This window comes from Marmota monax, unplaced genomic scaffold, assembly GCF_021218885.2.
Source record: "Marmota monax isolate L192 unplaced genomic scaffold, Marmota_monax_Labrador192_F-V1.1 WCK01_AAM20220418_F8-fsc00054, whole genome shotgun sequence".
Taxonomy (NCBI): Eukaryota; Metazoa; Chordata; class Mammalia; order Rodentia; family Sciuridae; genus Marmota; species Marmota monax.
The window spans coordinates 10783040-10804961 of NW_026692145.1; the positions used below are offsets into that span (position 1 = coordinate 10783040).

General features: G+C 39.6%; 1 protein-coding gene across 7 annotated transcripts in view; it reads right to left on the reverse strand.

The window, feature by feature from the left end:
* Positions 1-21922, reverse strand: part of Gria3 (glutamate ionotropic receptor AMPA type subunit 3) — a 280239-nt gene that overhangs the window by 23595 nt on the left and 234722 nt on the right. For 6 of the 7 annotated variants that reach the window (XM_058571572.1, XM_058571563.1, XM_058571557.1 and 3 more), the window contains one exon: positions 1873-2120. In XM_058571572.1, coding sequence (XP_058427555.1) covers positions 1873-2120 — 248 coding nt within the window. Of the gene's footprint in view, positions 1-1197; positions 1313-1872; positions 2121-21922 lie in introns of all 7 variants that reach the window. The other variant, XM_058571555.1, reaches the window with a different exon arrangement.

Here is a 21922-nt window from a genome sequence, read left to right on the forward strand (position 1 = left end):
ATTGCTTTTAAATTTATTTCTTTGCAAGTACTCTGGATCAGTGTTTCCAAACCCATGTTATACTGCAGACTGGCAAACTAACTTTTCCACTTGGATCCTGAGGGATGGAGAGGGAAAGAGAGGAGCAGAGGTACAGCCATTGTCTCTGAAGGAGAAAAGTTTTGGCTTGCCTGTCTGTTGCTTTATGGTTGGGAAACACTGTTCTTCACCTTAAGATGCCCATGGTATCTTGGTTGTTATAAGAGCTGATCTCACATGCTGCAATATAATTCTCATGCCCCTTGGGCCACGGAGGATTCTGTTTTCAGGTCCTCTCCTGTACTTACCCAATGTGTCTTTCCATGACTTGGTATCTTGACTTCTGAGTGAGCCCCTATTTCATGTTGCTTGGATGATTCATTTTAGCCCCGAAGAGTGTTAGGAACCAAAGGAATGCCAAGTAAGATGGGTTTTCTCATGGTGGCAGCCTGGATAATAATTAGACCTACCTGAACCAAGAACATGGCTAAAGAGAAGCCAAATCAAGGATTCACACACAAATAGTACCACAGGCGACGCACTTGTTTAAATACACAAAATAACTTGGCAAAGTCTCTATATGTGATGACCTATTAAAGAAAGACCCCATTTAACTTGAAATCCGTCTAGTTGTTTGGTTTTCAAGTTAAGTGGGGCCTGCTTAAATGGGCCATTACATACAGAGAACAACATTTCACCACTCATACACATAATTGAAGAAGTCACCCCTACTCAATCAACCAACTTGTGTGCAACCATCACATCCTAGGGAAAAAAAAATACTATAACCTGACTTTTCAGTAGATGAATCTGATTTCTCACATCACTCAAATGGAGGCAGGTGGGAACAGTCTAATAGGAAAGCCTTGGACTCTTGAAAGCCTAGGGCATTGAAACCCATATCATGGCCTTCATAAAGCAACTAGCCTGGTGTGTGAGGGGAGGGAGGGGGGGTGGACAGGGAGCCTCTGTCTGGGAGTTTAAGAAGGGACCCAAGTTAGATCAAAAATATGGGCAGTGCCCTAAAGTCTTTCTGATTCCAAAAGCTGCCAGGCAGGGGAATAACCTGGTCATTCCACTTTATGTGTGAGTCTTGTGCTCTCTCCTCAATAATAAAATAACAGTCTTGCCGATTACTCGTCACTAAGGGTACCCGGTTGTGGTGACATTGAGGCTGACCTTGGAGTCACCGCCCCCGCTGCCGCACTCTCCTTTGTCGTACCACCATTTGTTTTTCAATTTGTCCAAGAGGCCTTGCTCATTCAGTTTTAATACTGCCAGGTTAACAGCATTTCTTGAAACGATAAAACATAACTTGTAAGAAAATGCACAAATGCTTAGGAAATCGTTAACGTATAAAAAGGAGCACAAGAGGACAAATTGGCTAAATTTCACAGAACGTGGAGCTATAAAAATGTCTGTACAGCAAATACAGGGTTAAATATTGGAAGGTGGCATGGAGGATAACATTTGCTCAAAACTGAAGTGTGCGGGATGGGGAAATTGTCTTTGAGAAAAAAAGTAACAAGAACACCACATCCATGCAATTAACATTCGTCACATATGGCACCATAACTTGGCTTTTACCATTTAAATTGAAAAAGCCGTTGAACTGTAAAATTAAAACAGCAACAAACAGTCAGAGAGGACAACACAGAGAGAGAACATTAAAAAAATGGATGCATTAAATAGATGAAACCATAATTTACCGTCTTATTTAACTCCATGGAATATTGTAGATTTTAAACTTTTAAAAGTTACCTCAAAATCCACAAGAAAGAAAATGACAACAAAATGCATCAGGGTAGGTGGAATACTATAACAACACGGATATTGTTATATTATTCCACCCACCTTAATGCTGAGCCTTTAGGGGTTGCCACACCATAGCCTTTGGAATCCAGATTTCCACCAACTTTCATCGTATCGCACGGTTTTCTCTGCTCAATGTACTCATTCATGGTTGACTCCAGCAGGAAGGCGAACTTTCCCTTGGACTTCCGCACTCGGGCCACCCCATCTGCTGTTGTTTTGGTAAACACAGATGGCTCTGCCGATTTCATGTAAGACCACATTTTCTCGTACACAGCAATTTTGGATCTCTGTAACAAAGACATAAGAGTTCTTCAAACTGTCAGATACGAAATCTGGGAGAGGCTTTACTGCAGGAGTTGTCAAACATTTTTGATTGCAGTCCACAGTAAGAAAAATGTGTTCCACTGCAACCTAGCAGACACTTTCAGACATATGTCAATGCCTTTCTAAAACAGGTTTCTCAAAATACTTCCCCCCCTTACAACGTGTGATGTCCTCTGATATTTTCTATTCTAATTCACTTTGAAAAATGCTGGTCATGATCCACTGAATTGATTTCATGACCCCACTAATTGGTTACAATCTGGTTTGAAAAACACTTTGTGATTTCAATCTTCCTCTCAATGAAGAAATCTTTCCCCATGACACCCCACTATCTCCTATGTAATCCTTACTTGCCTGAAAAATGTTGTGGCAGAGTGTAAAATCATTTTAGCCCATCCCAGCACAGGACATCAATTTTTGCAAGAAAGCACTTCCATATTCTTAGCTGATCTTTGTTTTTCTATAACCTCCACCTTATAGCACTGCTGCTAGAGCTATGTGAAGTAGTTCTATACATCCTTTTGCACTGTGATCCTTCAGTTATTGCAAAGCTTTTATTATGTCTCTTCTTCATCTTTTGATTAGAAACTCCACTGACTGATGCTGTTTGCAGAACTCTCACATCTATGGTATCCCCAGGTGTGTGACCATAATAGAATTTTTAAAAAACCCACTTCTTGCTACTGGAGCATTATTTTCTATCAATGTTGCCTGAGTTTGCACTAATGTGTTTAGTCATTCATTCATTCATACAACAAATATTTATTGAGCATCTGTTATAGACAAACACTCTACTGGAGGTGTGAAAAATATTATAGAGTGAATAGAGTTCTTCTCTCAATTCAGGTTGAGGACAAACCAAAACTATGCTTTTTGATCAAACCAAGTCTCCCTCATCTTTACCTTCTTGAATTTCATCCTATTAAATTTCATTGCAATTCAAATGGTCTTTAACACACATATTGAATGTTTGATGTGTCTCTAGTTCTGTTACTCATCCTGGAAAATTAAAGAAAGAACAATCACAATGACCCCAGAACTCCCAATTAAGTTGGGAGCTAGGTCTTAAGGAATGCAAACCCTGCAGGAAAATTCTAAGATGATATTTGACAAAAGGTGAGATAGCATGGCAAAACCCACAAACTTATACCATATTTTCAAGTGTCCTTCTATGAGGTTTCCTATATATCTCAACTGTTTGATTAGTTATTTAGTTGCTCTCCTCTGAACTTTGGCCAGATGCATTGCAGTTTTCTTGAGGCTTGCTTGGACTGGTCCAAAGGATTCCAGGGGGCTGGAACACCCAGAGCTATCACTATGAAAATTAAGCATTATGGCTATCAGACTCTCACTGAGGCCCTCAATGAGTCACTGAATCTGTTCACTGAGAAAGGAACATGCTTGGTTTGCATAAAGTACAGCAAAAAAGCTAGTAGGTCTGAAGCTGAATGAACCAAAGGGAGAATGGTAGGAAATGAGCTTAGAAAGATAATCAGAGATCAGATATTGTAGGGTCTATTATAGATCATGATAAAAAGTTTGGATTTATTCTACATGTGATAAGAAACTAATGGAAGATGTTTGAGGAAGTGTGTGATAGGATCTGATATAAAGTTTTAAAGGATTGCTCTGATGTATGGAGAATAGACTATAAGGTGGGCCAGAGTGGATGCAAGGAGATTAGTTTGGAGGTTGTTCTAATAGTCCAGGGGATAAAATGTCTGTGACTTGGACTGGGGTGGGAGCAATGGAAGTGGAAAAAAAGAGACTGGATTCAATATATGCTTTGGGGAAAGAGCAAACAAGTCTTGCTGACAGATATCTCCAACTAATGGACCTATAGACACTTTCAGATTAAACACTTTCAATCCAAACTTATTTCCTTCCTTACACAGTCTGGCTCTCCTTCTACATTATACCAACAAATCACTGCCCATCCAAGCTAGGTTTGGTTTTACTCTTCCTGTGCTCTCTCATTATGCCATGCTTATTCTAGCACAGAAAAGCCTGCAAAATCTGTCTTTTCTTTTTCTTTCCGTTCTCATGATCATTGCCTTCCCTTGGTCAGACTCTCATCTCTTGTTTTGGTCTGGACTCTATTGTCTCCTGACTGGCAATCTCCTTGCTTAATTTCTCTCTTCAATTTATCCTCCAGTGATTCTTCCAAAATGCAAATATGCTCATGTTACTTCCTTCTTACAAATCTTCTGATAGTTCCCTAATACCTGCAGGATAATATCCAAACTCCTCTGAATTATATTCAAGAGTGCTTAGGATGTTGGATGCTCTTCTGTACTCCAGTCACACTGGACTGCTCACTGTTTACTGAAATAAGCCACATACTTTCATGTCTTATGCCTTTGATTATGGTTTTGCTTCTGCCTGAATTGCTTTATTCATCCTACAAGATCCAGAGCAAATGTCACAAATTCTGTGAAATCCTTCCAGACTCTCTGCTGCTCCCACAGAAGTGATTTCTTGGTTTTTCTGCCAAAGCATGTTGCTCACACCTTTGCTATAGAACTTCTCACATTGTATTAATATGAATTGTGTATGTATCTGCCTTTCCTTTGTTACTTGAGCATTTCCTGAAGACAAAGTTCATGCCCTATTCATCTTGGTACCCACTTGGCAGCCAGCAAAATGCCTGATACATAGTAGCCCCTAAAGATATGTTTACTTAATAACTAAAGCTTAGGGTTGATTAGTGTGACAGCCAGATTGCTGGTCGAAGGTATCAGAAGGTTGGTTAGAAATGGCTAGCAGCGCTTGCTTTCTAGTACTGTAGAATTATAGAACTGAAGTTTTCCCAAAGGTCATTGGGTCCAGTCATCCAATAAACCAACCAGGATGCATGCTTTGCAATTGTCTTTTAAAATCCTACTTTACCTGCATCTGATGCCCAAACCAATAACTATTCCCTTTATAGACCATAATAATCAAAGTGTGAATAAGCAAATAATGAAATCTCACCCATAGACATTTATGCTTATACCATAAATTTTCCTCATCTGACACATAATGAAATAAATTGTCAATGACTTTATTTCAACAAGAGTTTCCTAGTCTATTGCCCGAAGAAGTAAAAGCAAATAATTCCAACATAAAGAAAATATAAAAATAATGTAAGAATTCCTGTGTACCTGCCAGAAAGCTTAAGAAATTGAACATTATGAAGTTCATTGAAATTTATCTTCTCCTCCCTAGTTGCGTACTCCCCACTCACCAAAAGGAACTACTATTCTAATTCATCCTTTATCATTCCCTTGTGCCTCTTTATTCTTTTATTAGAGAAAACATATTCCCTTTGTAATGGTTATTATAGCACTTCAATCTATGGATACACAATACTTTATTTACCCAATCCCCCTTTGAGGGACTCAGATCAGTTCCAGTATTTTTTTTTGGTCATTATATATAATACAGTGTTTTTGTGTACTTATAGAGAGGTACTTTATATTCTTCATCTTGGCTTAATAAGACTGGAGTACAAGGTGGGGTGGAGAGGAGGAGATTTCTGACCAATTTGTCTCTAACACTATTTGCAAGTAGGTCATTGATTCCAAAGAGAAATTTCTAAGGCAGGGGCATGGGATCCATGGATTCTGATCCAAGTGTAGTATAATTTGGACTCATTTACTTCATCATTTACTTAAGATCTTTGATTGCTGATACAGGTTAAAAGGTTTATTCCTTTAGGTAATGATGCATTTCTGGGAGAATAAGTGACAGTGCTTAAAGTGGGCACTTTAAATGTGTGTGGTGTACATGCAGCAGATATTAATGAACACAGTGAATGACAAATTACTTAGTGGCAGAAATGATTGGGCCCTGGTTGATAACTGAATTCTGAAGGAGGTTAGAAAGGGGAAAAAGAAATGACTCATAAGTGAAAAAAATTAAGCTGAAACGTTTATCTTCCTAACTAGTATTTAAGTGACAGTATAACATTCAGAACAAAATAAAGGAAAAAAAATCACTAGAATTTTCTTTCTTTTTTTATCATCTGTCTTATTTTGCCTGAAATATCAAAAGCAATAAAAGGGATTGAATCTTAGTTCAATCATCTGGGAGAAATTTAGAAAATTATGAGCAGGATGTGTAATAACAAGTTCATTTTTCTCCAACTTGATATGATTTTATTCTTTTATCCCACAGAGCACCACTTTGTGTCAAAGAAGGAACAAACACAGTTATGCAGAGAGGTTATGAGAAATTCTCATAGAACTGACAGATAATTAGCAAATGAAATCAAAAGAGAAATGCATGATTGAAGGAGAAACAGATCAATCCCTAACGGAAGATAAAATTAAGGGAGTCAACAGTTGTAATTCCAACTATTTGTAATGAATCAAGAAACTTAAAAATATAGAGAAATTTTTCTTTTTGTAGTGGTGAAAATTTGAATCTTAGGCCCTCTTAGTCTGGTGCATGGAAGCAAGTGCTGAGTAAGTCACTTGGTCCAACACTCATTATCTCTTTGCAATGCAATGGTGTTGGTTGTTTCTAGTCATCGTGCAAATAGTGACTCTCTAGTGCTGAAAGTATTCCTCTGTAGACCAGTGTAAGTACAAGGTAAAGTAATAGTGCTGTGGTTAAGGGTGCAGAGTCAGATTACTTGGGGTTGAATCCCTCTTGCTAGGTCCATAAATTATCTAACCTCTATATGCCTTGATTACCTCATTTACAAAATGGAATGAATTTTTTTTTTATAAAACAATGTCTATTCAAAGATTTATTGGGAGAAATTTAATTTATTGGGAGAAATACATTCTTAGAACAGTACCTGAAACACAGGAAGTGGTGAAAAACATGTATTTTGCATAATGTATTGAACATACATATGTATTTTGCATATGTATTTAACATAATGTATAAAAACATTGTGTATTTTATTGTAAATAAAGTATAATTCATTTTAATGGCAGAATTTATTTTAATAGCATTGTAAATTAGTTTTATCCCATATTTATGGAATGATTTCCTTTTATGAGGGCTATCATATGTTAAATTTTAATGGTATATTTGGGTCTCCAGACGTATTCTTGAAGAATTCCCATGGTCTACTGTTAACAAAAATTGTTATCATTGGATTTTGCATTTTTCAAATTTTGTTGGTGGGGGGAAATGGGTAAAATAGCAAATTTTCCTTTTTTAATTTATGTTTTATAGTTTTTTTTTTTTTTTTTTTAGTTTCTACATTAAAATCCTCATTAACCAGATCACTGTTTCTGGGGAAATCTGGTGAATAAAATTTTCTGTTTTCTTATGAGTTAAAACAGAATATCCACTTGTTCAGTAGAACATCCAGTTGGAGTCTATAGAATAATACAATATCAGGGCTAGAAGTTACCTTCAAATCTATCTTGTTCAGCCTCTCACCCAGTGAAGCAATAGCTTCTTAGTTCTAATGACTCTAGTGGTGAGGTACTCTAGCTCACAGAAGTTTAGGAGGTACCTAATTCCATGGGTGTAATTCAAGTTGATAGAAAGTTCTTTTTATTAGGCTGACATTCTTAATGAAAGTGTCTTCTATCCAACCAGTTGCCACTTTCTGCTTCCATTTTTCTGTTATATGTAGCACCAATTTTATTGCTTACTAATGGTGCTCCCAGGCAAATCTGAGATTTTCAGAGTATGGAGCATGTCTTTTTTGTCTCTGCATGCCAAGTATCTAGCATAATGCCTGGCATGTAGTAAATTCTCAGTATGTGTCTGTGGAATGAATGAATATTAAAATTGAAGTGCCATTGCTAGTTCTAATTCTTCATTCTTTAGTGACTCAGAATAATATGCTCTCTTTTCCATACAATGTACAGCCTGAAATCTGTTACCACAATGACCATTACAGTGTCACCTGTTAATTGCCTCTCTTACAGGCTAAACATTTTAAGGGCCTTCACTTTTGCTTGTATGACATGAATTCTAGTCAACTCCCCTTTTCTGGTCATACTCTTCTAGATGCTTTTTAATTTTTCAAAGTCCCTTCTAAAATGTCCCCTCAGCCTTAATCACAAATATGCCTGATGTACTGGCATTAACACAAAGGACAACAGAACCATCTCTTCTCATGATTTGGACATGAACATAATTTTCCCCTTCAATGCTTTTCCAAAAGTTGATAGTCCAGAATTAACTGAATTAACAAAAGAGACTGATAAACTGGAAGCATAATTATCAACAGAAGCATAGCATAAACAAATTCCTTTTATGGTATTAATTTACTGTTAGAGTGCAAAGGATTGCATTATTTGCAAAGAGAGCAGTATTGGTGTTTGTGACATATCTATGACCCAAACATGTTTGATGTGTTCTGAATGAATAGTTTGAGAGAACAGAATGAAGGCAAGGTCAGGGGAAGATGGCTTTAGGCTCTTTGTATCCCAGTGTCCTAAAGAGGACAGAGCTTTATTTATTTATTTGGCCACTGTTCCAACTATGCCTGTATAGTCCATTTCCATTACTACCTTGTACATATACACCAAAGAGAGGATAGAATTGACTTTGGGGTGCTCAGCCTCCATCCCACTCTCCCTATTGCATTGTCTGCCTCCCTCGGTCATACATCCTATACCCCTTTTTTGGCATCAGCAGTCTTGGTCCTCATGGAGATGTTCACTGATATTACAAGGGCTTCTGTTGCCACAGAACAAGGGATTGTTTTATTTGAACAGGGGATTTGTGTCTCCAGAAGAAGAATGGATCTCTTGGCATTGTAAAAGGGGCTTTTAGGAGCTGGAGAAGTACAGTTCTGTGTATAGGACACTAGGAGAAGGAAATATGGTAAAAGGTCCAAAGAGAAATGACTTTACCTCTCTCCTTTTGCCTTGTCTAACTTTATTATGGACTACTTATTGCTTGACAATTTAGTCAACTTCTTCTCTAGACCATACCTTGAGTTATAATCATACTATAATTTTAAACTATAGCATGTTTTTTCTTCTTAATCATTTAGCTCCTCCTGCCTTTTAATAAAGGCTCAGATGTCATTGCTAGCTGGTACAAATTCCAAAGGGTGGCTTTGGGTGTCAGTGTGCCTGAACTGAGCACTAACAGAACTCCCATTACCTTTGGACATTTAGGAGCAAATGTTGCCTCACAGAATTTATCAAATACCAGGATATGGACAGGTGATCCTTAGAGGGCAAGCCACTAGAAGGAAAGGAAGCTGATGATGCAGCTGTTCTAGAGAGTTCCTAACTTGCCCTATTCTACCCCGTATTCTTTGCCTTTTTAAATATCTGTGCTTGTGTGTCCTAGTTAGGTGGGAAAGTAGGAGACTAGGAGTTTAAAGTTGTGGATGGGGTAGACCTACTCTTAAGTTCTTTAGCAAAGTCATAAATCTCAGTTCTACAGAATTTTTTTAAGTTTGTGACCCTGACAATGGGAATTTCAAATACTTGGTTTAGACCCATGAATGTTGCCTATGATACAACTTTTCAGATATTCCTCTTCTTTACTCACAGAGGTCTCACATTTGTCAAACTAAAAGCAGGAGATAGTTGAATACCATTAAACTTTCTGATTGCAAGGTGTAAAATTCTATTTGCAAATGTAAAATATCTGTTTCTGGTTAGCAAGGTAATTTTACACATGCCATCACTGAACCCCTACAGTAGCCCTGTGAGGTCGGTCCAGCAGCTACTTGTTTGTTCATTTCTTAACCCTCAGCACCAAGAATAGTATAGTGTCTGAGCCCAGTAATGCTCAGTAAATATTTGTTTAATGAATAAATAGGTTGAATTCATGTTTTATGATTGAGGGAATTCAGGGTAAGAGAGAGTGTTATGGTTTAGATGTGGTGTCCCCCAAAAGCTCATGTGTGAGACAATACAAGGTTTGGAGGATAAATTATTGGGTTATACCCTTAACATAATCAGATAATTAATCCCTGACTAGGAAGAAAGTGGAGGCAGGTGTGGCTGGAGGAAGTGGTTCATTGGGGGCATGGCTTTGGAGTATATATTTATCTGACAAGCAGCAATGTCTCTCTGTTTCCTGATCATCATGTGACCTGCTTCCCTCTGCCACACTCTTCCTCCATGACATCCTGCCTCACTTTGAGACCTGAGGAATAGAGCCTGCTGTCTATGGATTGAGACACTGAAACCGTGAGTCCCCAAATAAACTTTTTCTCCCCTACAATTGTTCTGCTCAGATCTTTCAGTCGCAGCAGTAAAAAAGCTGACTAAAACAGAGTCAACAACCAGAGGTGTCCAAGTAGGCTTTTGCCCATTTGCTCATTTCTATCCATCTACCCGAAATCACTACCAATAGACAAGTCTGGGAAAAACTGTGTGCTTGCTGGTGAGGAGTTGCCAGTTAAGTCTCAACCACAATGTCACCTTGAAGGATCTCCTATGTAGAAATTTGAGGATTTGCCGCTGACTCAATAACTTGCCCCAGGTCACACAGCTAATGAGGAACAATGCTGAGACACCTCTCAAGTCTGCTGAATTGAAGGTTACAGACAGATTTTTCCCAACAACCCCAGCCTCCTTTGCTGTAACACTCACAATATTGTTTTTGATAAAAAAGAACAGCTCACCTTCAAAAACATCGTTTACTTTTTGTCCAAGCTTTTGTTTTAGAATTAGGATAAATTGTAAATTAATACCAGTTCCCTCCCACTAAGACACTGGAATTAGTCAATGTTCTTGTCACTTACTATAACAGTCCCCTAGTGTCCATAGTTCACTACATGAGGGGTCAGAGCAATTTGAGGCAGAAGAGGAAGAGCACATCTGGCTTGCTAAATGCATCTGATATATGTTTATTTTTTTTCCATAAGTGCTTTGAAGAAATCAGTAGCTCTGATGAAGTGCATTTGCAAACTGGAATCATAGGATTTTACATTTCCTCCCAAAGCAAAGGAAATGGTTTCCATTTTGATTTGGAACAAGGCACACAGGAAATGATTTCATTTCCAAAGTATGATTGAAACCCTGATTTCATTGTCTTTCCTTCACTGAGGTTTGCACATTTTAAAAACATTCAGAATTCAGACAAGTACGGCTTGTCAGTTTCCGTTGGCTTCAATCAGCGACTGTCTTGTGACTGTGTTTTGGTGAAAACAGGGAAGAAGGGAAAGAAATGCTGATTTCTATTCTTAACTTTTCTATTGGTATATTATGATCCTGTCTGACTTATTTTGGGGGCTGGGCTCTTAGATAACTTTAGTTTTGGAGCTGGAGGTCACTTTTGCCTAGACCTTGAGAGTTGTCCTAAAATGTCAAGTACTCACTCCAAATGCCTTTGTCTAACATTTTCAAACTGTATTCTAAATTCCGAGGACAGGTTTCCCTCTACCTCAAGGAGTGCTATTTCAAATGTCTCCTTTCTAAAGTTATAGATGACAACTTAGCTATGTTTCCAGTGACCTTTCTAGGGTCCCTTCCTGGCATGCAAATTCAGTTGTTATTCTAATTCATCTTCTGCCTCTCTTGCCAAGTGAGACTAAGCATATTTTAATGGGTTGAAAGTAATGTTAGTGGCTGCGAGACTGTGAAATCCAGAGTCAACAAACTCTTGATGAAAATGTTTCTAAGGTTCTGTTGCCCTATTTTGTGGGGTAGGGAATAGAGGAAGGAACATAGTATCCTTTGCTTCTGTGCCTCCCAATCAGAAATAATTTTGTCTCCCAGGAAATATTCAGCAACATTTAGAGACTTTTTTTTTGGTACCAGGGACTGAACTCAGGGGCACTCTACCACTGAGCCACATTTGCAGCCCTATTTTGTATTTCTTTCTTTTTTTTTTTTTTTAATTTAGAGACAGGGTTTCAGTAAGTTGCTTAGCACCTCTCTTTTGCAATCCTCCTGCCTCAGCCTCCTGAGCTGCTGGGATTTTTTAAATTGTCATAAACTGTAAAGTGGAGCACTACTGGTATCTAATGAGTATAAGCTAGGGACACTATTAAAAATCCTACAATGCACAGCACAGTCCCTAAAACCAAGAATTAACTGGTCTCAGATGTCAATAGTGGTAAGGTTGAGAAACCCTGCTAATGGAGTGGGGAAAACATTCATGAACTAGCATTTAATTGAGCACATACTTTGTACCAGGCTCTACTTTATGTGTTTTACATGTGCCAATTCATATAATCCTCATAACAACTCTAAGGAATAGATTATTTTGTTACCCTATTTTTAAAATGCAGAAACTTAGGCACGGAGAAGTTAAGTAAATTGCCAAGGCCACATAGCTGGTACATGGGGAGCTGGGAACCCATGTAGGCTTCAGTTTGTGTTCTTAACTACTACAATACACTACATTTTCCCCAGATAGGCTATTGAATGATTATCAGTCATATAGTAGGACTGGGCTTGGGCCCACCCAAATTCTGCTTGAAATGATGCCTAACTTCAAAGGGCATTTTATTGTTAGTATTCCTACCCTGAAATGTGAGCTTGAGGACAAAGGTATCTTGCTCTTAATGAACATATAAATCCCACTTTTAAAACCAGAAATTGACAAGTTATATTTTCCTCCTTATTTTGAGAATGAAAATATGTAATAATGGACTATGAGGATTTTTATCAAGTAAGATTGTGACTCAACTTTTTTAAAAATATATTTTTTTAGTTGTAGATGGACACAATACCTTTATATTATTTGTTTATTTTTATGTGGTGCTGAGGATCAAACCTAGTGCCTCACATGTGCCAGGCAAGGGCTCTACCACTGAGCCACAACCCCAGCCTGTGAGTCAACTTTTATTATTGCAGATACTCCTCAATTTTCACTCCCTCTTCTGAGTGGTGCCATCTTTACCCCTCCTTTCCCCATGTTCCTTACTAGGCACAATATGTCCTTCCCCACCCCACCCTGATATCAGAAAAAGATGATAAATGTTTATACTGAAGTATAAATGATAGACAATAAAGTGTGATTCTCCTAAAAGGAGAACTTGCATTATAGCAAACAAACAAACAGAACACCCAATGGAATGACAGCTTAATGGTGGATATATCAACTGGGTAAACAAGGTGTGTGTGTGTGTGTATATTGAAAAGCTGACTTTGCTGACTATGTGCCTTCATGTTGAGACTGTAGACTCTGTTTTCCAAATAAAGAATGGGCCACATAGAAAGTGTGCCTGCCATACCTTTTTACTACTAAATAGAGCAAAGCCTAAATTCCCTGTTTCCCAAGCCATATATTGCCTCTAGGCCTGCTATCACTATTAAACACTCCAGGGTCATTTCTCTCAATAAAATTTTATCTTCTGCAATTCAGAACCTATCACCCCTGACCAACTGTATTTTTACTTTCTATAACTAAAATATTCAAAAGATATGTTCAATACTCTTGTTATTCTTGAATCAATTAATTGTAGTGCAGACACCAAATCTGACAATGTGCATCTTAAGAAGTGAAAGGAAAAAAAATGGTATACTGTTAGAATAATCTATCCTGGAATTGCAATATTTTGTTTCCACAGTGGCCATTTCTTCCAGGTCCCCAGAGAGAGAATTATTTTCATATTGAGGGGAAAAAAGCAATAAAGAAAATAAAGGATTTACTTAGGATATCCAGAAGAGCCCAAATTTTCTACTTAATGTTTTAAGGAGTGTTATGTACTTGAAAGGAATTAAAAGGATGAAAAGTTCTGTTAAAGCCAGCTCATATGTTCTCTATCTGTTGGTGATATATCCCTGGGAAACTATTGATGACTTCTCCAGTGATTCTAATTTAATTGGCCCAAGGTGGGGCCAACATTTAAAAGCAATGCTTCTTAGGTGATTCTACTCTGTGATCTGAATTTAGAACAATTAAGGATGATCCTACAATAGCAATAACTCACTTCCAGTTATTGCAATGAATACTGACAATTAGAAGGCTACAATTTATTGAGCACTGACACACACCAGGAATGGTGCTTCACACAATGTATAAGTATTGCTTAAGATGATCTTGTGCTAGGCATGGTGGTGCACACCTGTAATCCCAGTGGCTCAGGACCAGCCTCTGCAACTTAGTGAGGCACTAAGCAACTTAGCAAGACCCTGTCTTAAAATATATAAAACGGTCTGGGTATGTGGCTCAGGGGTTAAGCCCCCTCCCCAGGTTTGATCCCCAGTTTTAAAAAACAGATGATCTTGTGAAACCCATATTATCCCTGTTTTATTGAGGAGGTAATTAAGACTTATAGAAGTTAATTTACTTGTTCAAGATGACACAGCTGGTTAAATATCCAGCCCTGACATCACTAAACTTAAGGCTCATTTATCCAACTGCCCACCTGAAATCTCTACTTGAAGATCTCATAGGCATCTCCAACTTTGCATGGAAAAAATAGAACTCCTGATTCTTCCTATCCATGCTGGCTACTCTTGTCAGTGTTGTACAGCAAAAAAATGGCTCCACCATCCAATTTGTCTAGTTGCTTGGGCCCAAATCTTACTCATCCTTAACTTTTTTCTTTGCCTCATATTGCGCAACCTGCCAGCTCAGTCTTCAAAATATATTCAAAATGCAACCACCTTCACCCTAATCCAAACCAACCATTGGTCACCTGCAATATTTTGATCAATTCTTAAGCAGTTTCCCTGCTCTTCAAATTTTCTATTCACATGGATGTCTGAGTGATCATTTTGCATATATTAGATTATGTCATTCCTCTGTTCAAAGTCCTCTAAATGACTTCCTATCAAATTGAATGAAACCTAAATCTTTATCTATCTATTTATTTATTTATTTATTTTCATGTGGTGCTGTGGATCAAACCCAGGGACTTGCACATGCCAGGTGAGCGCTGTACTGCTGACCCACAACCCCAGCCCCTAAAATCTTTATTAAGACTTAGAAAGCCCAGCCCAATAAGTTCTGGCTTATTGTCTTTGCTGTCCTTATTTCATAACATTCTTTTCCTCTTTCACTTCTCTCAAACTGTATGAGAACTTTTCTTCAAACCAGCCAAGCTCATTTCCATGTCAGGGACTTTGCTTGGGCTCTTCTGTCTGAAGTGCTTTTCTGCCTACCATATACTACTCCATGACTGCATGTCCTGCTCCCTCACTTCATTCAGATATCAGAAAGACTTTCTTCAATCAGCTGAGATGAAACAGCATCCCCAATATTTTGTCTCTTAACCTGATTTTTCTCCTTTTCACTTAACACTAAACAAAGCATGGTATATACATATTTTTTTTTCTCACCATAATGAGCAAAAGGACTTTGTTTTGAGCTGTTTACACAGTGGCTGTCACATAGCATATATTCAACAAATATTAACTGAATGAATAAATGAATAGTTGCAATTTAAACCTGGATCATTTGACACCAAAGTCTATCTTCACTCCCTCTCTTTCCTTCCAAAGCTTAGAGAAGAAAAGTAGTAACTCCAAGGTTGCATAGATAAGGTGACATAATTAGCATTCAAGTCTAGGTCATTTGGCTTCCAAACCTTGTGCTTTTCCTAATATTACACACTGCCTCCCAGTGGACGAATTGCTAGGGACTACATTGACTAAAGTGAGAACTGGTTGAGGTTTATTTCTCTGACTCGTCTTTGAACATGATTTTACAGAGCCTAATCTTCTTCTTTGGTTCAATTTGAAGACTATACAACATTCTCTGAGGTAAAATTCATCAGTAAAATGACCCAGTAGCCTGTTATAGGGCCCTACCTAAATCCTACCATTCTGTTTGCCTTCTGTTTGGACAAGTTACTTCAATTTCTCTAGGTCTCTAATAATTGTCTGAGCAATGAAGACAGAATATTAAATGAGATAATTCATACAAAGCCCCAGCACAGTGCCCCTAGTAAGTCCTTAACGAATTAGATTATGCTCTCATGGCAAATAGGAAGCTAACACAACCCATATACATCACCTTTGTATGATGTAGTTTATTTGAGAATTTGTGCCAGAAGATCTGGGGGGAATCAAGATAGATTTTAGGGAGGGAGGACAAGATGGAGTGCCACCCTGATAAGTCAGGGGCACATGAAGACATATGCATATGTGGATGGCAGGAAGAATGGTGTCAGGGTAAGTGCTGTCAGTATTTTGGAGGCACAGACTTGAATCAAGGCTAACTCACTAGATACTTGGCAGAGAACACCTTATAAGGCTAAATGGGGCCACTAAAATGTTCAATTTCAATATATTCACACTTCACCTTCTCCTGTGGCTCTCCATTTTGAACAGTTGGGCTTAGATATAAGTCTTTTCCTCCTTGCTGTGTTAGAAGTGGTGTGGTAAGTATTATTTCTAAAGGCGCTACGCTGATTAAAAAAAGTGGCTGGCTGGGGTTTTGTCTGGCAAACACACTGACTGTGAAAGCTGCAGGAAAATTGATTTTCTGGCATTTGCGTGTCCTGGCACAAGTTCTGCTGCATGGAGGCTTAAGTTACAGAACCTTCTGGTAAGTATAGCAAGTGAGGGTGACTTCACAAAATGATTTGGTTTCACTAATCTTCATCATTTGGGTCAAGGCAGTGGCAAAATGGCAGATAAAACAACTATTTTGCTGTTAGTTCATTTACAGGGGAGTAGTCAAATAGCCACTTAATTTGATAGTCACACATAAATAGAAATCAACATTCTTCATGCTCAAACCCTGATTCCATACTGTCTTTATTTTGCTTTGGCCAATGCGAGTGCTGTGGAGAAACCACTTAGTCACCAATGCTCTGGGAGGGGCCTGCCTGTCCAAGATAAAATTTGTAGTTATGTGATGTCTTCTTTTGGTGTATAGAACAGGTCCTGAGGTTATAAACACCTGATTTTTGTACTTATTAGCTCTGTGATTTTGGGCAAATCTGAGCCTCAGTTTCCTCATTTGAAAAATGTGGACAGTAATAGTTTCTGCCTTGAGATGAAATAAATTTAGTTTAGCTCATGACAACCCTAAATTTCTCCTCTATTCAATAGTTGTATCAGGCATTATGGTAGAGTCTGTGGGGAATGAAGATGTGTCAGATGTGGTCATTATGCTCAAGAAGCTAAAAGAGATGATAGAAGGGTCATCCAATGGGACTTTATGAAATGTTCTTTAGCTGTGCTGATATGCTAATTTGTAGCCACACATGTCTGTTAAGCATTTGAAATGTGGTTAGTGCTACTGAAGAACTGGATTTCAAATGTAATTTTAATTTAAGTAGTTACATATAGCTAGTGGGTATCCTCTTGAATAGCACAGATCTCATAGTTTAAGTAAAGGAAAAACAGAGGTGTTAAAAGGCAGTAAAAGGACAACAAGAACTACTTTGTCTGATTTACTCTGATGATGGAGGTGATGAGTGCATCAAATGGAAGTCTTGCCTGCACCAATTGGGGGGCTTGCTATAGCCTAGGCTGAGGAACAGGGGAGCTAGGGACATAACTCCTATTTTATTCAGAGGTAATCTGTAGCTCTGGGCTAGCTTTCCCAGCTTGTGTTTATGGAAGGCCTCTCCAGAGAAAGGTAAACTGTATTATTTTCCTGGGCAAAAATTCCTTAGACACATGCAGGGACTGTTTCCTTTAAATTTATCCTATTTGTGTAAATTGAAAATAAATGACCTCCTGGATCTAAGAATGCCATGAAAAAATATTCTTGTTATTCCTGTCCAAAAAACATAATTTATTTCAAAAGAGTGGATCATTATACAAGAAAATATTTTTGAAAAAAAATACAGAATGCTACTTTAAGTTGTGACCAGCTTGATTTTCTTTTCTTGGTTTCATAAATTCCTACATTAAGTTGTTTGGGTCATCTCTCTCCAACTTTTCTTCCCAAGGGAAGAATTCCAACAGGAGTGAGCAGCCATGTGATAACTCACAATTTCCCCATTTTTTTTAACTGGTTCTTTCCTGTATCTGCTCTGATATATGGGTTGAAGAATTTAGTATAATCAAAATTGAAAGTTGTAGAATCTCTAGAGATGCTTTCTTCTAAGAATTCTAAATAACTTTGTCAAGTACTCACAAATGCCTTTGCCTAGCACTTTTAAACTGTGTTATAGTTACGTTAAGGTCACAACTGTATATTTGCCTTATCTGAGTCACCAAAGGGAGTAGAGGACCAACATTTCCTATGGAGGTAAAACTCTGGGAATTAGGCAGGTTTAATGTTATAGTCATTTGACTTGATTGCTGTTATATAGTAACTAGAGAATTGACCCAACGTATACCAAGAGCCCAAACTAAAACAAATGCTGCCAAATTATAGATTTGCTAGTCAAATCCTAATATAAAACAAAATAAAGTTAAAAAAGGAATAGAATATACTTCACTGTCATGTATATCTTTAAAAAAATAAGAAAAAAAAAAAAAGACTCATGAGCTGAAGCAGAATTTCTTTTCCCCAAAGAAGCAACTAACTGTTTTTTTTTTTTTTTTATGTTCAGGCCTGTATATTCACTACCACTATTGAACAGAAATAAAACCAAAGTCTGAAAACCCTCCAAAGTAAGCCTACTTACAACATTATTTCATTTGACTTAAGTTCCAGTAGATACAGTTTTCACTTATATTTGGTAAAGATCAATAATCAAACTGTAGTAGGAAGCCATGTTGAATCCTAAAGAACTTAGAATAAAAAAAGGAAATTGAAAGCCTGAGTTGCCTTTGCAAATTTCATGCATTTTCTAGTGCCTGTGAAATTATCCTACCTGTGGCTGGTAGGATAATTTATTAGCAATCATTGGTTTGAAATGCATTTCCCTTAAGTCCTTATTTCTGTGCCAGTAACCTATCACCAAAGAAATATAGTAATTTGAAAAACAGACCCTCTATATCTTGAGCAAGAATGTTATTTTCTCTCATTTTCCAGAAAATTCGAGTGGGCTAATAATACTTTTATGTATTTTTCTTTTAAGACTCTCCTGCTTGCCTTCTATTCTAACTCTGATCAACCAGTGGTAAACCTTTGTCAGCTGAAGTGCTAACTCTCCACTATCTCCCATACCCCAAGCCCACCAAGGGTGCTACTAACAATAGCAACAAACTAAAGTATGTTTATGCAGACCTGTCACTGCTATTAGGATAAGCTGTGGCCAACAGTTATCTGGTTTCCTTCTCCATAATTAGATGACTTGTTTCTATTAACCAAAGATTTTTAAAGCCACTTAGAAAATTTAATTTCCATTAGGATGATTTTTTTCTGCACAGTCTGACATGTAAAGACAACAGAATATTTAATTAGGAGCCTTCTATATAGTCATCTCTCTTTCAGACTTGATTTCTCTACATTCAGCCTCAAAATTGCTTGTCAGTGTTGTGGAGAAAATGGATTTCCTCCCCCCTACTGCACCTAGTGGTAATCTGCATTTCTTCTGATTTATATCCAAGTCATTCATTATCTACCTGCTGAAAAGTATGTTATTAATGAGAAGCAGGTAGGAGTCATGCTGTCCTCCCCAGGTTTAAATGAATCTTTAAGATAGTACAATCAAACAGATATGCAAAATAGACTATTAATGCAACATTAAGTTTACAAATCTGAACAAAATCAAGGAATGAAAACTTTTAAGTTTCTCATTGTTTCAGTCTTAGCAACATGGCACATGCTGCATATATAGTATAGCATTAGGAAGATGTAGATCCAAAAACATTGAAAAAGTGACCAGTATGTGTAAAGTAGACTCCAAAATTAACTATCAGACTGCTGGAATGATGTAACCTTACCTATTCAGATTGGCTCAATCACAGGAAGTAAGTTTCAAACATCTTTGAACTTTCCTTTCCCTGGTTTGTGCGGTTTTGCACTGCTTTGCCTAGATGAGACTTTGCCTTAAATTATGTAACAGATGACTTCCTAGAGAAAGCCATGTCATAAATTAGATTCATTTTTGAAAATCAAATTTTATTCCATCAATGCATGGACTAGTTTATGTTTATTTCAGAAAATCCTCCTCCTAGGTTTCTCTGACAAGTAATGATCTGTAAACATCAAAATGCACTAAGGGATTTCTGTTTTCCAGGGAAGAATATGTTTCTAATCTGAGTAATTACTATTAATTGCTTTTATCACTTGTGAATTTTCTGATATATGGATTACTTAAGGTAGGGTCCAGCTGTGTTGGATACCCAGAGATTTTGGAAGAAAAGAAAGGAAAGCTTGGACTGACCGCAGCTCATTCAGCCATAGAACAGGTAATTTCAGGCTGCAATTCGCCTGCGGCTTGCAGACAGATTGCTAGGGTTCAGCGCCTGGGGGCTTCTTAAAATCTGATCTTATCGGAGTGAACACGGAGCGCGGGGCGGCCAAGTCCCGGCTCCCGGAACCGTCCCGGAACCGCCCTGGCTCCGGGCTGCGGAGCCTGCGGAGGCTGCTTCTTGGACCCTGCTAATATCAGAGCAAACACGAAGCACCAAGAAGCCGAATTCCAGCTCCCGGAACTGAGCCCGCGGGGACTGCTTCTTGGAGCTTACACTTATAGGAGCTTACACGGAGCACAGAGCGGCCGAGTTCCGGCTCCCGGAACCGTCCCGGAACCGCCCTGGCTCAGGGCTGCGGAGCCCGCGGAGGCTGCTTCTTGGACCCTGCTACTATCAGAGCATACACCAAACACTAAGCGGCCGAATTCCGGCTCCCGGAACTGAGCCCGCGGGGGCTGCTTCTTGGAGCCTACACTTATAGGAGCTTACACCGAGCACGGAGCGGCCGAGTTCCGGCTCCCGGAACTTCCCTGGACCGGGGCTAGGAGCCCGCGGAAACTGTGTCTCGGTCCGGGTCCTGCTGAGGGCAGGTCAGGACTCACCCATTGCTTGGGTTGCCTGGCAAGGGGAACGAAATGCTGCCATTCGCATAGGATACCAACATGGCAGAGATCTGATGTCAGCAGAAAGCGGTGGAGGAGAGATCTTCATCAATACCAGCGGTGACATAAGCAGTTGGTCTTCTGGTAAGGGGGGTGAGGCTCAGTCACCCGAGTCTCCTCAATTTGTCCTCGAGCCGGAGGGAAGGAGCCGGGCCGCCGCCAGCCCCCGGAGCAGGCCCAGCGGCTCGCCAGCGTGGTGACCGCGTGACCCCAATTGGAGAGGGGGCGGAGCGGAGCCGCCACCCACACCCGCCAGGTGGGCAGACCCACGACCCAGTAGTACATGGGCGTGGTAGGAGGGGCAGGGCAGAGCCGCCCTTCGCGCTTGCAAGGTAAACAGACCTGTGACAGCCTGGCGGGTCAGGCCCAGTGGCCTGCCAGTGTGGTACACACGTCACCCCAACTCGAGTAGGGGCAGAGCAGATCCTTCTCCCACGCCCGGATCAGGCCCTGCCGGTGTGGTGGTCACGTGACCCCAATTGGAGTGGGGGTGGAGCGGAACCGCCACCCGTGCCCGCAGGGTGAGCAGACCAGTGATCAACCTGCAGATCAGGCCCAGGGGTCCGCAGGCGTGGTAGGAGGGGCAGGGCAGATCCGCCGCCAGCGCCTTCAAGGTAGGCAGACCTACAACAGACCGGCGGATCAGGCCCAGGAGCCTGCCGGCGGGGTACAAACACCACCCTAATTGGAGTAGGGACAGAGCAGAGTCGCCTCCCTTGCCAGGAACAGACCCAGCATCCTGCAGGCGGGGTAGTCACGACACCCCAATTGGAGTAGGGGCAAAGCAGAGCCTCCACTCGTGCCCGAAAGGTGGGCAGATCTGCGACCGACCAGCAGGACAGGCCCAGTGGCCTGCTGGTACGACAGACACGACACCCCAATTGGAGTAGGGGCAGAACAGAGCCGCCACCAGCTCCCAGAACAGGCCCAGTGACCTGCCGGCGTGGTAGCCACGACACCCCAATTGGAATAAGGAGAGAGCAGAGCCGCCGCCCGCACCTGCAGGAAAGATAC